Below are 22309 nucleotides of genomic sequence, written 5' to 3' on the forward strand. Positions count from 1 at the left end.
TTGAACCGATCCGCTTGCTGGCGCCACTTGCTGGGAAGAGTTCCTGCAAATTTTCGTAAACAAAATTTTACTTGTAACGTACACTCTCAAAGTGTTAATTATTTAACCTTCTCTTGTTTCTAACGAGTTGAATTAAATTTTCAAAGGATAAAATTTTATCTTTATAACTTGTACGCCGAGATAGTTTAATAGGTTTCACGTATGTTGTTAAATTAATACAGCGAGGTTATGTTTCAGCGTATTGCACTGGATAGAAAAGTCAAGTCACACGGAAGCTGTAATGAAAATCATTCTTAAACCTGTTTATATTATCAAACATTTATGTTTATATGGAATATTGCGAGATTTTGGCAGAGAAAGGTAAAATAAAAGTAAGTAAAATGGGAAGAAAAATGTGCGATGTTATGAAATTAATAAAAGTCACAAAACGACGGGCAGTCGTATTGCAACAAATCCAGAAACAATCCGGCATAAAAATCAAACGAAATATTTTAATTTTATAATAAATAACATTCATATTTTTGCTTCGTATTAAAAAGAATTCAGAGTAAGACACGTAACGGCATAAATTAAGTTGCCATTTTGCCAGGCGTGCTTGTCCAAATCCTTGCGAAGGCTTTTTAATTAAATTAATTATTATTGCCAGACAATTATTTCTCATTTCGTTTTTATGACTTAATTTTTTTTCCTTCTACTTTCGAAGGTACGAAACTCATCGTTTGCTTTCGAAATAATTCAACGCTTTGGGGTCCAATTCTGCCCTACCAATGAAATGAGACGCCTTTTCTCAACGTATACCTTTCATCTTAGGCCCATCGAGTCTGCTAGAAGTCCCGGTTGATCGACCTGGGGCCGGAGGTCCTGGAGAGGGGCCTGATTATGGAAACGGGAGAGGGAAATGATCCTTCGCGTTTAGCAGAGTGTTGGAGTTTCGTAAGTGTGTCGTGGGCCTGTCATATGTCTGATTTTCCGTCCGTGAAACGCGATCACGCACGTTCCGCGGCGACTGTGCAATTTTGTAAATTCTAGGGTACGCGTGACCATCGAGCGGACCTCGTTCTCCGCGGCCTTGTTGGTCGTTGTTGGCGCGAGCGAAACGCGCTCGGATTCCACAGCTGCTACAAGAGCTGGAATGCGGGATCAACATGGAGGTGGTGGCGAATAGATCGATATTGCTCGGTGATGTCACTCACGGTCGCTGACTCTCCCGTCTGGTATCCTGCTTGTAAGTTGCGAAATTTACACGTCGCGGCCGTAAACGGTCAAGATGCGCCCTGAACGTAGCAGGGAGATCGCTCCTCGCGCCATATCTTGCGCCTCGCAAATACGGCCGCGCAATTCGAGCTGGCAGGAGCTAAGATTTTTTATTTTTTATTTTATTTTTTTATTTTCGAAAGTGAACAGCGAATTTAGCGTTGAAATAACGCGAACGTGCAATAGAAAAGCGTGGAACTGTGATAGTTTTACATTTACTCTTGCAAAATTGAAGAATATTTTATCGATAAATTAATTTATGTCATGACATATGTGTCACTGATCTAAGCAAGTGAATTTTTTTTATCTCTTAATACTTATTCAGTAGTAGGGTGATTTGATATAATTGTAACATAATTTCTTATTAAAAGAGACTTTCCCTTGATTTTTTTTTAATAATTTTTCAAGCATAAAAAATATAAAGAATATTATAAACTGATATTCTAATAAATTTGCAGAACGGAGCATGGAATGGAAGGATCATGCCCACTCCTCTTTCCCAGCTTTGGGGAACAGAGCAGCTCTGAGCAGGGAGGAGGCTATTCGTCGCAGAAGGTTGGCGTTTATCGGTCAGGTGTGGACACCATCGACCTGGGCTACCACACCCTCGACAATAATGCTTGTCGCACCACGTCCTCGTCGTCCTCATCTACTCCATGCGTGTCTAGCACGCCGACTCATCAGCAGCAGCAACAGCTGCCGCAGGCCAAACATCACTTAATTCACCACGTCGCAGTCAACGATCTCTGTCAACTCGACAACAATTTGCTCCTGAGGATTTTTAGCTGGCTTGATACGCGCGACCGTTGCTCCTTGGCGCAGACCTGCCGCCGCCTCTGGGAGATCGCGTGGCATCCGATACTTTGGAGGGAAGTCGAAGTGCGATATCCCCAGAATGCCACAGCGGCGTTGAACGCCTTGACCCGCCGGAGCTGCCACACGTGCGTTCGTCGCCTGGTCCTGGAAGGTGCCACCGGATTGCCTGGCATTTTTGCCCAGCTACCGTATCTGAATCTCACTTCTTTGGTGCTGCGACACTCGCGTCGAGTCACCGACGCCAACGTGACCACTGTGCTGGACAGCTGCGCCCATCTCAAAGAGCTCGACTTGACCGGCTGTCCTAACGTTACTCGCGCTTGCGGCCGCACCACTATTCTACAGTTGCAAACGCTCGATCTCAGCGATTGCCACGCCGTGGAAGATTCCGGTTTGGTTCTCAGTTTGTCTCGCATGCCGCATCTGGGATGCCTTTACGTTCGTAGATGCGGACGCATCACCGACGCGAGCCTGGTTGCCATCGCCTCCTACTGCGCGAGTCTACGCCAGCTGTCGGTCTCGGATTGCGTGAAAGTCACGGATTTCGGGGTGCGCGAGCTGGCAGCACGTCTTGGTCCGTCGCTACGCTACTTCTCCGTAGGAAAATGTGACCGCGTGTCCGACGCCGGTCTGCTGGTCGTTGCCCGTCATTGCTATAAGCTGCGCTACCTGAATGCTCGAGGCTGCGAGGCGCTCAGCGACAGCGCGACCATCGCCTTGGCACGGGGTTGTCCGCGTATGCGCGCCTTGGACATAGGCAAGTGCGATATCGGCGACGCGACTCTCGAGGCACTTTCCACTGGATGCCCGAATCTGAAGAAGCTGTCCCTTTGCGGATGCGAGAGGATCACCGACGCCGGCCTCGAGGCGTTGGCCTACTACGTGCGTGGCCTACGGCAGCTCAATATCGGTGAATGCTCCAGGGTAACATGGGTCGGCTACCGTGCAGTCAAACGCTATTGTCGACGCTGCGTCATAGAGCACACTAACCCGGGATTCTCCAGTTGACGAGTTGATTGGAATTTTTGAGGCAAAATTCTAAAAAAGGGCCTTTGAGGAATATTCTGAGAATATTAAAAATAAAGATATCTATACATGGGGATATATGCATCGCGAGAATATATTTATAATAATTATTTTTAATAATAATTCAGAACACGATTAGACAATATTCTCAGGATATTCAATTGTTTCGTATCACTAATCTCAAGTGCCACTATGTGTAATATAGCGGAAGTTTATAGAGAAATTGTAAACCTAATTTTTTATCAGAGTTTATACGATGTTAAATTACTGTTTTTGGCATTTACGAGAAAGGGACATTCGGACGAGTTGTCAATTTTTGAGATAATTTGTGTCGCCGTAATATTTATTAACAAGCACCGTTTTATTGTTCGTATATTTGTAAAAAGATTGACGATTGGATGTAAAAATATATACTTATATCCTGCTTCAGAAGTCATACGTGCTATTTATTATCTTAATAATTTAATGCACTACGTAATAATGTTTTGTAAATTATTGTAATAACAGTACAATATTAAATACTTGCTTTTTTTTTTTTTTTTAGTTTCACAGAAATTAATATAGGTAACATCATAGATTAATTACACGATATAGCGTGTACAAAATCGTATAGAAATTTGCAATAAATTAATCTCGGTTGAATTCAATTATTATTTTTCGAAAATATGAAGCGTCACACGTGCTTGCGAAAATAGTATTGGCACATTCTAATTTTTCACATTTTAAATTTTGTGTTGTGTGAATGCAGCCGCAGTGCCATTGAACGCCTGCGCAAATTTTCTTTGCAAAATCGCGCGCTCGCCGATAGGTAGCGCGGGGTTTAGGGGTGAAAATGCACGGGTGGTTGTAAATGTACATCAGTCGTACATAGGCGATCACGCGATCAAGGTCTTCAATTCCATGTCGCCGCCGTCTGCCGTCCCGTTTCTTCGATACGGACTTTTTCTGATCATCGCCTTCGGAAATGGTGAGTATCAAACAATTTTTATAAGGTAATACTAAACTCGCAACTGAGTTTATTCATCTTTTCCATTCTGCTAGCAGATGTTTTAATGATACAATTAAGAGTGAAAGTTTTGATATATTAAAGTTTAAGATTTAAAATTTAAACGTTAGGCGTAGAAGTTCGTGTAAAATAAGTTACGGAAAAATCAAGCTGCTGGTACTTTTCGCTTTTTTAACTCGGAAACCCGATTATTTGTCTCTTTCCTCGATAATGCTCGATAATCTCAAGAGCTTTAAGAAGATGTAGGCCGTCGTCGATAAAGTTCCAAGGTTCGTGCCCTCGGCGCTCAAGTGCAACGCGCGTTCCAAAATTGTTTAGATATCCGTCGGGTGTCACAAAGCTCGTCATAGCTTTTTCCCGCCGGCGAACAGCTACATAACCACCGACATCAAAGACGTCTGAGATGTAAATCAGCGACGCGATCAAACCTCGCCAAGGTTGAAAACGTCAACGAATTGCATGCTATTTTACGGAAGTGTCCTCGACATGGCACAAACGCGGACAATTGCAGTCGCAGTATTTTATTACACTTCCCGGCCGTGAAATTTTTGGAAGGTAATCGATTGCCGATCGTTCGATAATTTATCCCGTCTTTTTTTTTTTTTTTTTTTTTTGTTTCCCGCTTGCACACCAATTGACTCGTGGAATTTCCACGAGACTTTTAAAATTTAATTTCTTCCTCTTTTTCCAGTCCCTTCTGAAAATAATTTAATTTAACGAATGGATTTTATTGCCGGGAAAAAGCTGACGAGACGTAGGAGGTGTTTCACGTGCACGACATTGTAGCTTTCGGTCTTAACCGGACCTCGTTAAGGTATGTTTGCTTCGCATCTACTAGCGTAAATGTTTGCGAATTAATTGCGCCGAAGGGGTCATTTGACGCCTCGTTCATGCCACGAAATTTGGTGATCGACACACCGACGGAATTTGCATTCAAGCGAAATTGATGAAACGTGTATATTTAGCAATTACACGTCTGCTTGTATTAAAAAAAAAATATATATATTTCTCTCGACAAATTTAGTCCATTGATATTATTGTTTTACTTTCAAATTTTGAAATTTTACTCTTCCAAGTGTTCGGATAATCGAAAATCTTCATATCGCAGAAGAGTAATCTCCAGGCGGGATGTCTTTACGCGGTGAACCATTCTGCCTGAAGAAATTTGATGTCTCGGTCGAGATCCCGTGAGATATTCCGCGGCTCATACAGTATCGACATCTGACATACGATCTCATTACAAGTCTGCGAGATTTTTCGATTCACGTTCCCAGTGACAGGCCGATATTTTTCGATCTGCGGAAATCTTTTTTTTTTTTCCTTCTTTTTCAATTTGAAGAAAATCATTTTGCGAGAATAAAAGATTCGATTTGTATACGAGAATAATGAAAACCAATTGTTAGAAATGGATAACGTGCATTAAAATTACTTACAATTATTTAATAATAATCGAAGAATTAAAGGCAATGCAAAGTTTTAATAAAAGAAAGCTGCACTTGTCACATTTATAAATTTAAATACAGCTCTTCGTCGCTGAAAGTTTAAAGGTACAGCTTTTACAAATCGATACCGTATACGGTAAACTCACTCTCCTAATTACGAGCAGCCCCTCGACGAGTCCCACTCATCTCTTTCGCGGTATATCCTTTTACCTTTCTTACTTTCGGGCCGAGATTAGCTCGGTTCTCTGACAGGTTTCACCACGCTTCACGGCACAATAGTCGCCTCAATGGGGTAGTACGTAGACTGACGTAACTGATCATGTAGCTGTTCGCTATAATGGATGAACGTCCGATGTAACGAAACGGATTAGAACCGTGATCAGAGAGAAGGGCCTAGAGAAAGGAATCTCTCAAGTTGCTTTAGCGAGGCTGCTTCCTTGAATTTAGCACCGCTTCTTGGACTCGGTTTTAGCGTTTTCCTTCGCCGGCTTCTCAATAATTACTCCGTCTCGTTAATTTTTATTGTCTGCGTAGGTATTTGCGACGAGAACGAGTACAGATTGACGAGGCACTTGCTGGACGGATACGACGCCGGCGTGAGGCCAGCTAAGAATTCATCCCAGCCTCTGGTCGTGGTGTTTGGACTGTCTCTTCATCATATCATCGACGTCGTAAGTATTCCTGCGCGAACAATTAAAAAAATTAATGTAAATTATGGAAAAAAATAGCAAGAGGTAAAGAAAGCTCGACTATTCTATTCGGAATATTTTCGCACTGTTGTGAAATGAAAATATCAAACGGAAAGTTCGACACGTTCCTCGAAATCCTTACAGTTTCAAGAACGTTTGAAACGTATTAGAGAAGCAAACTTGGCGCACGAAATCCCTTGCTAAAGGCGAGCGAAAACGCATGGGATTTCCTTAAAAATGTTTTTGTATTCCTTCGCTTTCTATCATCGAGGTTCTACATACATTTGTGAAATCCCTTGGAGACACCACATTACCGTGGTCCCTTATTAGCATAACAAATATAAAGGTACGAGAAAATATTTTCCTGTATGCAACAGATAACGGTGATGCGCAAGAAAAGCGATTGATAAAAAAAACAAAATGTAATTTTCACCGAATTTTCTGAAACAAAAAGTAATTTAATTATAAGCGAGGAAACGTGAAAGCGCTTGATTGATCGATTTTTAACGATACTTGTATCCGCGTGTCCACGACTTTTTTTTCTAATTTTTACTATCGATTTTTATCAACGGTTTGGTATTCAAATAGAATTCTCAGTAAACGGATTTAATCTTTAATAAAATAAATTTCTGCTCGCGTGGTTGAAACAAATTTTTATCGAAACGAGCGATAGAAAAAAGAAAAAAAAATTTGATTTAGTCACTGTGAAATTAATTTTTATTCCATTTTTATCTAAAGACAAACTGAGATAACGATATTAATTACTTCTTTCTCACTTTAATGTTGTACAACGTTCATTTAATACAATTACATATTCAGTTAATATATAACAAATATTGGATTAATGATTAAGCTATTAAATTTTATATGGGCATCTTTTTTTTTTTATTTAATTTATCTGTCTCAACATTTTCGCGAGATTTTCGAGTCTGCCTCCAGATTTGTCGCGGAGATAAAATTGAGAAAAATGCGTATCGTAACGAAAATGGAAACACCACGACGGTGACGGGATTCTCGATGGTAATCGGAGATACGCGAGATAAATTGGCGTGAGAATAAGTAAGGCGGTGGGAAAGTTTCAGACGTTTGTTTCACGTATGGCGGTAACGAGAGCAACCTTTAGCGGACCGACCGGTCTCCTTAGGTCACCCTAGGGAAGCCCGAGACTGGCTAATGAGAGCTCGTTACATTTATCGCGATATACACGAACGATCATCGCCTCTTTTTTCTTTCCGTTTTATAATATTGGTGATAAAGTAAACGATATCGCAGATCTCCCACAAATTTCTTGCCAAAGCCGCCAGGTTTGAACTTTAATAGCGATTATTCATTCAACTGTCGTGGGCTTGACTTAATTTTATTATTCGAGAACGCGTAATCTTTACGTGGACAAATGCAACTTTAATTTCGCGATTAGCTCGTTAAGCAACAATCAAATTCCTGTCGCTTAAATTCTCGACATACCCAAGTGCAGAAATTGAAACGTTATATATAGTTTCACGATAGTATGTTCGTTATATCGTGCACTATTGGATTACACATTCCGTTGATTTTCTATAGTGTTTGGTTTCGAGATGATATACGGAGATAGATATCAAGTATTAAGTGAGAGTAATGTAGCTCATTCGCAAAAACTATTAATCCGCATATCCATCTTCTTCCATTATTACGACCGTAACTACCTGGACAAACTAGAAGCTCATTTATAAAAGTGTATGGTTTTCTTAAAATTTCTGACTAACTATTAAAATAAGAAAGTGCGATTTTAATTATTTAGCTCATAAAGAAATTTATCTATTATAGTTAAAATTTTAATTCAACTTGAAACGTTGAATTTATTAAAACTGATTGTAAGAATAATATTACTACACAACGTGGCTATAAAACTGTTTCGGATTTTGCGTGGATTGCTCATTTATTTCGTAACTAGAAAGATATATTGCTTGTTGTTTGTCGACCATATTCGTCGACAATTTGTTTCGTTTATACGTATATATATACATGTATATATATATATACCCTCCAATTAATCACACAGGTCAGTTCCAATGATTTTTCTTCTGGAGAGCAGTATTTTTAAGCGTGACAAATTAAATATTTTACGATGAATTAGTTAACAGTTATAAAATGTCCTAAATGATTTTTTTCACGTACGTGTACAGAAATATGAAACTGTTAAAATAGATGAGCGCATTATCGTGAGGATAAATTAAATTTTACACAACATTAACAAACGTCGTAATTTGCGCGTGACATTTACAGTTATAAATAAATTTATATTATGGTCCGTACGAAAAGATTGTTCTGCTTAATTTTTTTTTTTTACGTTTCTCACGTTGGTTAAATTAATTGTTTCAGGATGAGAAGAATCAGATACTTACAACCAACTGTTGGGTTACACAGGTTTGGACTGATCATCATTTGAAGTGGAATGTCTCGGAATTCGCTGGAATTCAAGTAATCCGCGTTCCGTACAATCGTGTCTGGCGACCTGACACGATTTTGTATAACAAGTGAGTGTTTGAATTAAAAATGCACTACAAACTAGAGCTATATACGATTTGTACATTCCCCTTAGATCACTGTTATTCTTTCGTAAAGCTCTTTCGATCCCTCGCGAGATACTTTGCGGCGATATGCATAAACAGTAACTGAAAAAAAATTAAATACAATTAAAAAAAAGAAAAAAGAAAGTTTACAATTAAAAAAAAAAATTAGTATAAAAGTATAAAGATCAAAGAAATAATAACTAAAGATAAATATACCTTTCTGAGTTTCTCAACAATATGATTTCTTAGAGAAACGAGTTTCACGGATTTAAAACCGATGGAAATGAAAAAGAAAAGAGTATATATCCTGTTGCAGCTTCAATTTTCTGGTTACAGTGCGGATCCACAGTATAGTTCGGCGGTCATCAATACGAACGTGATCGTCAGTTACACGGGGGAGGTGGTCTGGTTAAGCCATGGTATCTTTCGCAGCAGCTGTGACATAAATGTGGAGTTCTTCCCCTTTGATGAGCAACGTTGCGCGCTGAAATGGGCCTCCTGGACGTATGACGGATACCAAGTAAGTTCCATTCTATGGTTTCCATTTTATCTCGCACCCTCGAACCTGTCTCCGCCTAAATGCAAATGACCAAAGTTTCACGTTTGCATAATTGAATATCCGATTTTTAATAGAACAGGTCACTGCGTCACGTGTTAAAAAATTTCCCCTTTCAAATAGATCAAGTTTGTTATGTCGGGAGAAATTATTCAACAACGTAAGTCGCAGAAATTTGTACAAATTGTTGCAACGCGCAAATGCGTCATCTATCGTGATCGACCGGGATTTGGATAACGCGAGTGATGTGTTTAATTGGGCCGATTTTTTTTCACGGATTTTCATGAAACTTTAGAATCATTTAAAAAGGCAAGGTAATTATCGACCAGCGTGCGACCATTCATCTTGAAAATTTCCCTCTAAATCGAATTAATTTCTACGTTCAACCCATTCGTTATTTCTCGCGAAATTATATTCACCTTGGTAATATTACTATCACCTTCATTTAGGACCACGGAATATTTTATGGTTTCGATAGATTTAATTTAACGAGATATCCTATTGATTATCTGAAAGAACTAAGACAGCGGTATAAATTGTACAGTTGATGCGAAATGCGAAACGGTATCGATTAAAGCACGAGGATAAAGGCGAACAGCGTTCGAGATAAAAAAGAAAAAAAAATTTCGCATTTAGATATATCCTGAAATTATTATAAAAATCGAGGACATTTTTTTTGTGCGATTACAAGAAAGACGCACAACGAAAGGCATTATAATATTTCGACACAGAACGAATTGCGCGTACAGTACGAAATAAAAGAAAGAAAGAGAAAAAAAAATGTATAGTTGTTCGCGAGGCGAAGCTGATCGGCCTTTTGGAAGTTCGGGAACGCTTAACACAGCTGTGGAATCGAAAAACGCCGGGCCGTCAAGTCGTGAAAATGGTTCGGGCAGATCGAAGAGCTTAATCCCGGCATCGCGAAAAGAATTCAATACGAGAGCCGTTCTGTACGCCTCTGCTCCGGGAGCCACCCTGCCTATCTTTCATAGAGTTTTCCCATTTTCTATCCCCTCGCTCTCGCTGAATACACTTTGCGTGCCGTCATCGCGTTAAAAGACGTTGTCGCGGCTTAAAATACTTGTCCTGGAGAACCTTTCCGAAGTTCCTGGCGCATTAATCATTTCTCGTGTTTCGCGCGACCGGATTTCCAGCGTTGATCATTAATTTTCCGGGCAAAAGCTTCGGCAGAGGGTATCCCTTTAATAAAAAGAAAAAAGAAAAGCGAGTTAATCGAGGTCTCTTCGAATTAACGAGGAACTGCCGATTGAGTAAACAGATAAACGACGTGACAAGTTATTTGTCGCGTAGGCTACAATAAAATAATAGCAAAGAGTAAAATAAGGATTATATTGAAATTTAATTGAGAATATCTGAAATTTTTTGTCGATACACCGATCTGGCCGTTGTTTTATCGATTTCCGCTCGTGTTTCGTTAAATGACGTATTGTTCAATAAGCTACTTGATATTTTTTACCTCTCGCAAATTCACCTGTTCTTTGCGGGGAAAAAAAAAATAGCGACATTTTACGCTGTCAAATGTCGCAAATAACTCACGTGAAGCAAATTTTACGGACATCAGCTCGAGCTGGAAAGACAGAGCGAGCAGGGGGACGTAAGCAATTATCAGGCGAACGGTGAGTTCCATCTTCTGGACTTTACCGCTCAAAGAAACGTTGAGTATTATTCATGCTGCGTGGAGCCGTATCCAGATATCACTTACGAGATTCGCTTACGACGACGTCCGATGTTCTACGTCTTCAACCTGATTCTGCCCTGCATATTAATTAACGGTGTTGGTAAGTGAGACGTATATATAAATGCCTATGTGACAGAACACTCTCAAATAACGCGACAGATTGATACATCATATAACAAAGAGCACAGCAATTATATCTCGGACATTTGAAGGAATTTAACGCACCGTCGTTATAATATCTTAATATTTTATTTGCAAAAGAATCTGATATTACAATCAGTGACTTTTACGAGGAAGAAAATAAAAAAAAAAAAAATGCGTACGAAACTTTTTCAAGACACTTTAATATCGCGAGTAAACTTTGGCAGATTGCGAATTAATGACTATGCGGTAACACGATGCAAATTTGAAGGACCTCGTTCATTAATAAAGAAAGTACCAGTTCTTACCGTTAGTTATGAAGGAAATTTTGTGAATAAATTTTGAACCCATGAAGCGGCAGAGAACCGCATGAGAAGTCATATACAAGATTAGATCTTCTTCCGATCTTTCCGCACTCTCCGCACGACCCGCTTGCGTAAGAAAATTGAAATTGTCTCTGATAACATGAGGATCTCATGAATTTGCATAATAGATTCCGTAATTCCTGAGAAAAAAAAAAGCATCTTTATTAATAATTATGAATGCAATCAAATTACGTATAAGATTTATTGCTGATAAGAAAGGCAAGGTTCACGACCGTATTGCTTTGGTAAATGTGCTCAAGTTAATTAATAATAAATAATAATAATTAATAAAACAGAAAAATATGAATATCACAGAATACTCGACAGTTCCACGCGAAAGAGAAGAGGAGAACGAGACTCGAAAAATAATATAGGCCACTGAAATTATACGATAGCTTTAGAATTATACGAAGGAGGAAAAAAGAAAACAAATTAAGTTATCGCCTTTAAGGAAATGGAGGCATAAACCGTAGCATTTCATTACATTTGCTGTCATTTATCGATAATGAAAGAAATTTTCCGACAACTTGCTGGATATTGGAGTCAAGTTTTGTAGTGTGGAACATCAATTGCCTGAGATTTGAAAAAAATAGGGCGTCAACAAAAATTATTAGAGAAAAAACAAATTAATGCGTAAGAGATATAAAAATAGATATGGAAATGTTAGAATAACAGAATATATGACTCAGTAGAGTAATTGAAATTGTGAGACAAATGGAACAAGCTATGGTTTTCCGATGATAAAATTTATGGTTATTGTAGAGCAGTAAAAAAAAAAAAAAAAAAAAAAGAATGGCATCTATGAAGTATTGGAAAATCTTATTGCGGTTTCATTTAATCAAGATTTCGTAAATTATTTTTCATAGCGTCAGTTTAATAAAAAGTAGACAAAATTAAATTTTATTTCCGCAATGTTAATATTATTTACATTACTCGCAAAATTAAAATTCAAATAAAAATTGTAGAAAATCTGTATTCAATATGATATCACTTCAACCAATAAAAAATTTAAATATTAACACGTTAAATTTAAACAAAAAATATTAAAGCATTTCAGAAATTTAAATTTATCGAAGTTTGAAAAGAAAAGTAACGAGGGAGACCTGCCTTCGTTCTTCTTTTCTTTGTCGTTCTTTCGGCACCTTTCTGGATGTTCTATTTTCAAATACCACAAACTTTCAAGTTTGTCGGGAGACTTTGAACCGAAGGTCTCATGAAATACCTCGGATTCAATATTTCGCGGTAAGGATAAAACTTTCGTGGACGTTTCTCTTGTTTGTTCTCCAGCCCTACTGGTGTTCTACGTGCCCTCCGAGTCTGGAGAAAAAGTCACTCTCGGCATTTCAGCCCTTTTATCTATGACGGTGTTCCTGATGACCATCCGTGAAACTTTGCCTCCTACCGAAAAGACACCATTGATAAGTGAGTATTTCGTTAATTGGTTCTGATCGAATCCAAATATTTTAAAAAATATTAACGCCCCAGCTTTAATTTTTCATCTAAATTATTGTAAATCTTTGGAACCATAATTTGAAATTTGAAGTAGTGCATAATTACATTAAATTCTAAATCGTTCGTAGGATGTTATTGCAATTTCCATTCAGGCTGCTCGTTACTCATTAAAAAAAACTCGCGGAAAAGCGCACCTGATTTTCTTGAGACACGGTTAACCGCTTTTGCAGAACTGATGCACCACCTCATTTTTACTAATGTAGTCTTCAAAGAGGAATTCTGAAGGAGTGTTCAAAGAACAGCGAAAAAAAAAAAATCGAATAAAAGTAGTTTCAGTAATCGTTACCCAAGCGGAGAAAGAATTTTGTTTAATGATTTGATGCACTTTGTGCGAGAAAATATGATAGATAATTTCTTTGATAAATTGGAGAAAGCGTGCGCATATTCAGATTCGCTAAATTTCCTCAAATATAAGCATCATTTTTTTCTCTATTTAATCAGATCCTCTCAATTCCACCCAATACATTTTAAAAGAGATGAACATTGCATATGTAAATTGGTCACTTACGTTATATCAGAAACTCTTAGAAACTTAGAGACGGGAGAAGAGATCAATTCAATTATCCATCCGTCTGTACCTTTCCCTTCGTTGCTTTCAGGTCTTTATTACGGCGTCAGTATTTGCCTGGTGTCGTTCGCATCCGGCCTGGCAGTCGTGACATTGAATTTACATCACCGCGGTGTGCGGGGTATACGCGTCCCGAGCATCGTGAGATCGTTGGTTTTAGACAAGTTAGCCAGGATAGTATTTCTCAATTTCCAAGAGGAGAATAGATCGGTAAAACGGACGCACGATAACGCTACATGCACATCGTTCTTTGTAATATGCGGGGCGCATTTCGCAAACAGCCGGTCCAGTTTCCCGAAACCTATTCGAATACAATAAATGTGGACCCGATATAGACGCATTTCTCAAACTCAGATCGGTCGAGTAATAATTTTAAGAGTACTTGTGCAGCTTCCGCTGGATAATAGGATCAGTCTTAGGAAACAAGGTCAATCACAGACGTTCGTTTTGGTACAGCGAGAGAGATGTAACGTGAGAGATATCTTGCATTGTGCAAGAGGAATGAAATGCTGGATGTTAAAATCTGTAACTGGGGAACGTCTGCGATTGATCTCGGAGGGCAAACTAAAAACCGTGTTGCTGTCTCGCGAGGAAAATTTCACAGGTTGATACAGTTTCTAAACGTGCGCCCGCTATTACTTCGTTCTGTAGAAAACTTACGGCACGATCGTCAATACGGTATCATCCAGTGATTTGTTATAACAGCAGGAGCCGGTGGAGCAGTTTACGAGAAGAAAGAACAATTGTCCGTTGCACTGCAAGCCCGAGCTGCCAGAGCAGCACGTATCGCCGAAATATGTATCGAGGAAAGACGATAGCAACAGCTCTAGTCCCAGTCTAGGTGTGTCTGTGCTTCAATAATTAAATTTGATAATATGTCATACATTGATAAAAGTTTTTCGTTTGTTTAGTTAGTGAAAAAAAAAAAAAAAAAAGAAGAAAGAAAAAGGCTCACCTCGCTTCCTTAATTTTCGTTTCTTTAGTATTTAGTTCTTATTGATGTGTCGTTGTTCTTAAGCATTAATATTCGTCTCTAAACATATTGATTGATCGTGTCGCATAGATCTTGGCAAGGAGGGTAATCTTGAGGCGCATTGGTCTCGAATCCTGGGAAGAGTGCATGCGACTATCGAGAGGAACGAGCGGCGCCTAGTCGAACAAGATCGCCGGGAAAGGACAGAGTTAGATTGGAAACAGGTCGCTTTGGTCAGTGATCGTGCTCTGTTGTGCGTTTTCTTTCTTACGACGATCGTCAGCACGGCAGTGATTTTATGCGGTTCGCCTCCGACGTCGGATGTCACCAAAGATGGGTAATCTTTGGGTCAATTAATTATTTGATTGATTGGCGAACAATGTTTTTTCGAGGATTATCAATAGTCATTACTCCTGTTAATTTTCTTCCGCGCACTAAAAGAATTAAATTTGGCAGACATTAATGTGGGGAAAAAAAAAAAAACATTATCTTGAAAAATACCCTGATAAAGGGATCTCTTTCGTTTTGCATGTATCCTTGTGGGGTAAACGTATAAATGTATATCATACAATTTTAGATAGATGTAATATGTTTAGAAAATAAAATAGGTACCTTTTAATCAGGGGTAAATTTAAGGATTATCAAATTATTATGTTAATATTCTGGCAGGAAGTTAAACTTTCCTTCCAAATTTGAAATTTTTGGCCTTTTGAAAAGTCACATACACATCTGGAATTATGACTTAAATTCGCCTCTGCTTTCCCAGTATCTTTTAAACGTCTAAAAAATAAATTCATATCAAATTAGTAATATAATAAGTTCGTAAACGCTTACGTTGAAAATGTGTTTATTATGTATATTGATAAAAATATTAATATAGATTTAGAAATGGATGTTTCTCACGAATAAGAATGAGTTTTCTTCGTAATAAATGTCAATATCGAAATGTACTTCAACAGGGTTGCAAGTATAACTGAATGATAAATCAGACACTGTAAAGTAAATTAAAATAAAATTAAGTTAAATAAGATAAAATATGGCAAAAAAAAAGAAGTAAATTAAATACATGTAGATAGATGTATGATGATATTAGATTATGCTGAAGAAAACAATAAAAATTTATAACTAAAAACAGTATTTCAAAATCTGAAGGGGATGAAATAATGTTACTAAAATTCGAAGCTAACGACCGCATAATAACGAGTGACAAGAACCGAGAATTTTCAAAATTATTTAACATTTTAAACATATATTTTAAATTACTTTGTTAGTTTTATTATATTTAATTAGTTTGACACGTATTTGTCAGCAAGCAACTAATTTCTTTTTTTTTTTTTACCTCTTCATAAAACAAAGTACTTGTTTTTTTTAGTTATTAAACTTGTATTCTTTCATCCCCGTTTCTCCACGGTCGTAGCTTCTGCGTTTTTCCACGTTTCGTCTAGTATTTATTGGTATACAGTTATGTACATTATCTCCTCGACACGAGGATTTTCCCTCGTGCAAGTCTCCTTCATCATATTTGTACAAAGTCCGTGTAAAAATACAGCAGCCCCATCTCATATCAATTACAAGTTTATGTGATACGCGATAAGAATTAAAATAATAACAGTCTCGCCTCTCGGACGTATTAAATATTCCGAATAGGTTCAGGTCGAGACCACTTGTGCCCTCGACTTTGTTCGGATCCGAGTGTTGTGTGTCATATCGTTTGGCATGCGGGAGGACACGTACGATCCCACCACCCCGCCTATGCTAATCGTTAAATGGAACAAGAAGCGCTCGAGCTTTTAACGGGAATGACTACGGCATTAATTGTAAATTACGGTTAATTTGTTAGGTAGCCAGCTTTAATCGCCACAGTTGTATAGTCCTGTCGTCACTCGCGGATCAAAAATAGTGTATTCAGCTACGACTACTGAACTACAATGCTTTTTCTCATGCAACGAGAACGCTTACATACGGAAAAAACTTTTATGCCGATACACATACGCCGGCGATTGCCAGATCGCCCGGCAATCTTCGATCAACAATCGAATCCCAAAGTTTAAAAGAACTACTACTTCCTACAACGGCACAATTGATATCTCGTTCTGTAAAATAGAGCTTGAAGGAGTCTTATTTCCATTAAAAACTTTAATCTTATCCTGTTTTCAGTTATTCACTTAGAATTTCGAATAGAAATCAGAATCCCTTTCAATGCAAATCTTTAATGTATATAAAAAGTTTTTGATTTTCTTATTAATTATTTTTTCTTTTTTTTTTTTTCTTTTAACATATAACTATAATTTGTTCTTTTTTTCTAATTTAAAAGTACTAAAGATAAACTGGCTAATCGTGCCTTTTAATTAAAATTTAATTTGTTAAATAAAGAATTGCAATAAGTTACTATGCTAAAATGTGCGTTCATGAGAAAATATAAATGTGATATCTAAGACCGACTGATGCCTAACTTTTCTCTCTAATTTATTCACGTTTCTCATTAAAGTTTCGCTTTGATTTCGCTATAAATTGATTATATTCTCGATTGCTAAACTCGCATTAAATACCGCAGCCCAGAATAAGCTTCCAGGTGGGCGCAAAATTTTCTCGTATGTATGCATTTCTCGTCGCATTCGCCGGATTCTTAGAATCGTAGAAAACTCAATCGCATTACAATACGCACTTGCGAATTTGATTCACCTCAGCGAAGTCTCTCGATAGACAGACTGAACGAGGGTGTTTTCAACTACGGTTTTATCGTCTACACGTTACAGAATCCGAATATCTGAACATTTCTGCCGTCTACCTGCTGATTCTACGATCAAGCTACATACTTCCTTGCCTTTGCCTTCTTTCCGTTTTTTTGTCTTTTTTTTTTTTTTTTTGCATCTGTTAGATTACAACGCAAATCTTACAGTCAAAGCGGAATACGTACTACTTACTTGTACGACATGTATAAGTATGTATCACAATATGTATATGCGTGTGTGTATATATATATATACACACATTCATATATATGTGTATATTAATATATGCATATAATTACAATGGAGTACAAACGAAGTTAACGAGTGTCCGGATTAATACGGATTAAACGTTCGCCGCGCTCGCACGCGAATTCGTAGCGAATGCGCAGCGACTAGGCACAACAAAGCGAATCGCGCGACATGGCTTATAATCGGTTAAAAATTGAGAAATGGAATTGAGATTTCGGTGAATTTAAATATCGCAGATGCTCAATGCGATTAATTCCGACTCTTTGATAAGTAAGATTACAGAATTACGTTAAAACACACTTTTCTTTTGTAGAAGAACGCGTTCGGTTTTATGAAATTCTAATTTAATTGAACTGCTGTCCAATGTGGAGGAAAAAAAAAAAAAAGAGTTTTAATTCACCGAAATGACGTCGATTCTAATTCCCGATTAATTCAAGACGAGATATAACACAGCTCGGTCTTAAAAATAAAAAAGCACGTTTTCTTACGACTTAAGCAATTCTGTCTATGGGTTTCGTGTAAAAGTAACATCACATTTTCTTATGAATTAAGTACATTCGAGAGCGTATGTGTATACACATACACGCGCGCACATATACAAGCGGACATTTGTTGCGAATTTGTTGAATTATGAATACGAAATTCGCAGTTGTAAAATTAATTATGGACGTACAAAACACGGTCGGCCATGTATAATTACATTAGACAGAGCACAATCTTTTTTGCGAAATTCTCGTTTATTTGTTACGCAATTATAAACATTCTTATGAGCGTTGAAAATTGAAACGTCGCTCATTTAATAAGTTAGGCTTTCAATTAATTTTGACGAACAAATATCAATAAAATATAGCGTTATATAAATTTTAATATCTGTTAAGAGAGTATACGAGATTACGACAAATTAATCATGCACGTATAATTGATTAACGCGTTCTTTGAAAAGATAAAGAACGAAATACGATTAATGAAATGAACGAGCTTTCTTTAATTCAAAACAGCACAGCTCGAGGATTAAATTTTCACTCGCTGAACGAGCTGATTTATTTAATTTTCGAACGGTACACATTTTTAAATAAAACACGATTTAGTCGCGTTAAATTATTCAAGTACTCGATGCTAATAATAGTTTTAGTTAAACTGCTTTCAATCGAATTAAATGAAACTTATCAGACCCTGTTTACACTCTTTAATCTATACGTAAAACGTAGCTATTATATTAACGTTTTTACTACCCTTTTTTTTTCGCTCTCCCGTCGAATAATACTTGTTGTTAAGGAATGATACAAAAATGAATGCCGCCAACGAGCGTATTAATATTATTAATGTTATTATCCTTGAGTATCGAGTCCGTATCGATCCGACTTTGTTACTTTATTATACAGAGCGACTCCTTTGTACGCCTCGGTAAAACGAGCCCGGCGGTACGAGAAGTCGGTGATCGTAAACGGATCTTAAAGAGGATGCATTAACCGTACTCATACGTGTTGGCTAATAAGAGCTAGTTTAGTTTCGATTTCATAACGATCAACCGAGCCGGCTTGTCGCGGTCTGTCGTCACGGCTGAAATCGTGGCAGCTTTAGAGAATCGCGGCGACACACCCGAAGGTTAACGCGCATTGAAGCTGACCCGTGAAACGCCAATGTTTTTGTGTAAAATGGGATATGATTTTAGCTCGAATGCACATGCCGCGAGCGTGAGGAACTTAAACTCGGCAAACACATTCGATGATGCATTACAAAAGAACGTCGACTAAGCAGAATCGATAGAAGCCTATTTTATAAAATTAAATAACATTCGCGCTGCGAAGCACACAATAAGATACATTACTTATTTATTAATTTTTTTTTTCTTTTTTTACATTAACATTTGTAATCGAACAGTGTTTCCTCAATTTAATTTTTCCGCGCAATACAATTATATATATATATATATATATATAAAAAACAAAATTACTTGTCGATTCTAATTAATCAACTTGTCCTTCGTAGAGGAATGTCTCAGCGATAAAGCATATTTACAAGTGGAAATTATATTCAGAAATGTCATCAGACGTATAAGGGACATAGGTACTAAATGACAGTACCAGAGATCGTATTTAAAAATTGAATATGAGATAAAGAGAAGTAACACGTTCTCCGTTAATCATGGGAAACCCAATGACGAAATCACCAAAACTCGGCTTAACGGGTGTCACCGGCGAAGATATTTTATACAGTCTTAAAAATATAAGCAATATCCGTTGTCGGCTCGTCTCGCACTTCTCACACGGATATCCTGGCAATGCAAAGTATCTCCGAAAAGATGCCTCTCGCGAGAAGCGAAAAATTGTCGACAATAGGAACCACGAGTGAATAATAACGTCATATTAACGTTACAGGCAGATCGGGCGGTGAAGAAACAAGGAAACCTTCCGACGATCTGTCCGGAACTTGCCTAACGTTCTACCGATTCCGTTCGTCAACGTCATATCAGTTACGATCGTGGTACGCTAAATTTTGTTCCTCTGCGTCGATACCATAGCCCTAGCTACGAGTAAACGTCGTAATACATCGCATTATAACAATAACTATAATATAGAATTACGCATTAATTATAGTATAGTATAGTATAGCTAAAGGTATAACGCCACAGTTTTGTAATGTCGAATTATATTACAGCTGGAGCCGTGATATAAAGTAACAACTATGTTACAGCTAAAGTTAAAATATAGAGTATTTTATAGCTGTAATCATAGCAACGACTGTAACGTAGTTACTGTTACGACCACGTTATAACTAGGGCTATAATCTCAAAGAGAACGACTAATTGTAAGAAAAATTAGTTAATCAAGGCTGCCGACAAAAATTTACTTTTTATCATTTTCTTACGACCGATATATCGCCGTTTAAGTGAAAACTACGCCGTTCACAGACGTGATTTTCCCTAAGCGTCCAGAAAGGAGAGTAGAGAGTAACAGCACAGGCACAGTGTAAAGAGACTTTTAAAGATAAAGCATTACTTTCGACACCTCAAAATACCGTATTGTATTTTGAGATTAATATTGCGCACTGATCCCTGAAAATTTAAAGCTACCATCAAAAACGAATTGTAATCTGCTTTCGTAGCATAGTATCGGGAAATATTAGACGAGTAAGATCAATATTAATATATTTGCGGCGCTTACCCCAGTCGCACTTTAAACGATGGATTTGGCCCCTTTCTTTGGAAGAAGAAAACTGGCTTGATCGTCGAGAAACTAGCACCGACGTACCCCCATACGTTCATTAGCGTGAATTACGTTCATCGCAATCGCGCGTAAGAAACGTTCGTCGCGTTGTTGATTACGGCACAAACGTTCACGAACGTATAATCAGTCGTCGCGCTATCGCTCTATTTTATAGATGCGGAAAGGAAGAATAATAAAAATGAACGAGTACATTCACTTATTAGCACATTCCCTCCTAGTCAGACGACATAATTTCCTGAACAAACATTTGTATAAATCACAAAATGTGTTTTTTAACAGAAATGTTTAAACACGAGGGCGCGTATGAGATAAAGACAGCCATTTCGCAATGAATGCACAGAACGAACGGAGAAACAAACTAAGGATATCGTTTGACAGCTCAAATAATAAATTCACTAAATTAATCTTCCCTTCCACGTTCTCGGACGGGATTTTTCCACGCGCGAGCTACCGATTTAATTTATTTATCATCCCACGCATCCGAAGTAATACCTGTTATCGGATATAAAAGATGAAAGTGTGCAAGACTCACTTAGACGCATAGCGATTCCAAATAAACTCGAGTATTACCGAAATCCATGGTCACGTATCCGAGAAGAGAAACTCGCTCTCGGACAGCAACACTTCCAGATCAGAAGGTACGGTGTGTAGGTCGGAGTTTGCTGGTTCCGGCAAATCGCCACCGCTGTTTCCGATGCCGGTAGGGGCGATTTGCCGTGCTCTGCCTATCCTCACTCGATCTTTCCTTTTAGCCGTTCGCAGAAGAACCCCGGTTCTTGGCATCTTCGTTGTTCTGTTATTTGCATTCACTGCAGGTGCCTGTGCCACTTTATCGGATTTACGAAGCTTTACACTAAAACGGAACGGCGGCTTGTACACTACTTGAAGCCTCGCTCGTTCCTTCCTGGCGAGAGAATTCGACGAGCTTTTCAATTCTGCTCTACCGACTTCCACGCCAGGACGTCGAACGGATGTTAACGCTTGCTGTCTCGACACCGGCACTCTGGATCCGACTGCTCCTGTACTAACTGTCAGACCCACCGGAGTCGACTTGCTTTTCGGCAAACCGTTGACATTAGTCCGCGTACCGATATCTGGACGACACTGCGAAGATGCCAATAACCACGAACGCACCTTGCTCTTAGGATCGGCATTTGTTTCCGATTCCTTCTCCGTTTGCATTGCCGAATAGTCAATCACCTCCTTTCTATGTTGCTTCTTACGCTTCTTTTTGTCGTTATCGTTATTGCTCCCAGCGACCGGATTATTGCTCGTACTTTGTCCTTTATCTCTGTTTGATATTATAATTTTCTTTCGTTTGTTCTCCTGCGCTGTAGCAGCCGGTTCTGCCGGTCTCTTCCGCGCAAAATCGTCAATTTGTCCAGTAGACGATCTCTTCGTCTGTTGGTTTTGCTGCTTCTTTTTGGCGTCCTTTAAATATAAATAAAACCGATAATTAAAGTAAATAAATCTATTTTTCCAATCGCTTATTTAAGTTCAAATTT

General features: G+C 38.2%; 3 protein-coding genes across 5 annotated transcripts in view; 2 read left to right on the forward strand and 1 right to left on the reverse strand.

Annotated features, from left to right (window-relative positions):
• The first annotated feature begins 75 nt into the window (after window positions 1-75).
• On the forward strand, window positions 76-3621 carry Fbxl7 (F-box and leucine-rich repeat protein 7). Of its 2 annotated transcripts, XM_070670230.1 has the most exons (4): window positions 76-371; window positions 704-933; window positions 1030-1225; window positions 1713-3621. In XM_070670230.1, the coding sequence occupies exon 4, from the start codon at window positions 1726-1728 to the stop codon at window positions 3076-3078; it is 1353 nt and encodes a 450-aa protein (XP_070526331.1). In that variant the 5' UTR covers window positions 76-371; window positions 704-933; window positions 1030-1225; window positions 1713-1725; the 3' UTR covers window positions 3079-3621. The 2 variants fall into 2 exon arrangements, with proteins under 2 accessions (XP_070526331.1, XP_070526383.1); XM_070670282.1 differs by lacking the exons at window positions 76-371; window positions 704-933 and having other exon boundaries at window positions 940-1225.
• A 337-nt stretch (window positions 3622-3958) lies between these two features.
• Window positions 3959-15921, forward strand: LOC139110072 (neuronal acetylcholine receptor subunit alpha-10). Its single transcript, XM_070669665.1, has 9 exons — window positions 3959-4063; window positions 6079-6215; window positions 8592-8746; window positions 9119-9302; window positions 10921-11137; window positions 12831-12965; window positions 13655-13833; window positions 14329-14464; window positions 14687-15921. The coding sequence occupies exons 1-9, from the start codon at window positions 3997-3999 to the stop codon at window positions 14935-14937; spliced, it is 1461 nt and encodes a 486-aa protein (XP_070525766.1). The 5' UTR covers window positions 3959-3996; the 3' UTR covers window positions 14938-15921.
• Window positions 15922-16021: 100 nt separating this feature from the next.
• Window positions 16022-22309, reverse strand: part of LOC139109092 (disintegrin and metalloproteinase domain-containing protein 10) — a 48955-nt gene continuing 42667 nt past the window's right edge. The window contains exon 18 of one of the 2 annotated variants that reach the window (XM_070667926.1): window positions 16022-22235. In XM_070667926.1, the coding sequence (XP_070524027.1) occupies window positions 21387-22235 (849 nt within the window). In that variant the 3' untranslated portion in view covers window positions 16022-21386. The remainder of the gene's footprint in view (window positions 22236-22309) is intronic. The other variant, XR_011546793.1, reaches the window with a different exon arrangement.

The sequence above is a fragment of the Cardiocondyla obscurior genome, linkage group LG01 (genome assembly GCF_019399895.1).
Source record: "Cardiocondyla obscurior isolate alpha-2009 linkage group LG01, Cobs3.1, whole genome shotgun sequence".
Taxonomy (NCBI): Eukaryota; Metazoa; Arthropoda; class Insecta; order Hymenoptera; family Formicidae; genus Cardiocondyla; species Cardiocondyla obscurior.

What these genes read in the sequence shown, in the direction of transcription:
- Fbxl7 (XM_070670230.1), top strand. Translation starts at nt 1,726, where the DNA reads ATGGAAGGATCATGCCCACTCCTCTTTCCCAGCTTTGGGGAACAGAGC.
- LOC139110072 (XM_070669665.1), top strand. Translation starts at nt 3,997, where the DNA reads ATGTCGCCGCCGTCTGCCGTCCCGTTTCTTCGATACGGACTTTTTCTG. An exon ending in GATCATCGCCTTCGGAAATG is followed by an intron (nt 4,064 to 6,078) that starts GTGAGTATCAAA and finishes TTGTCTGCGTAG; the next exon opens with GTATTTGCGACGAGAACGAG. An exon ending in GGACGTATGACGGATACCAA is followed by an intron (nt 9,303 to 10,920) that starts GTAAGTTCCATT and finishes TACGGACATCAG; the next exon opens with CTCGAGCTGGAAAGACAGAG.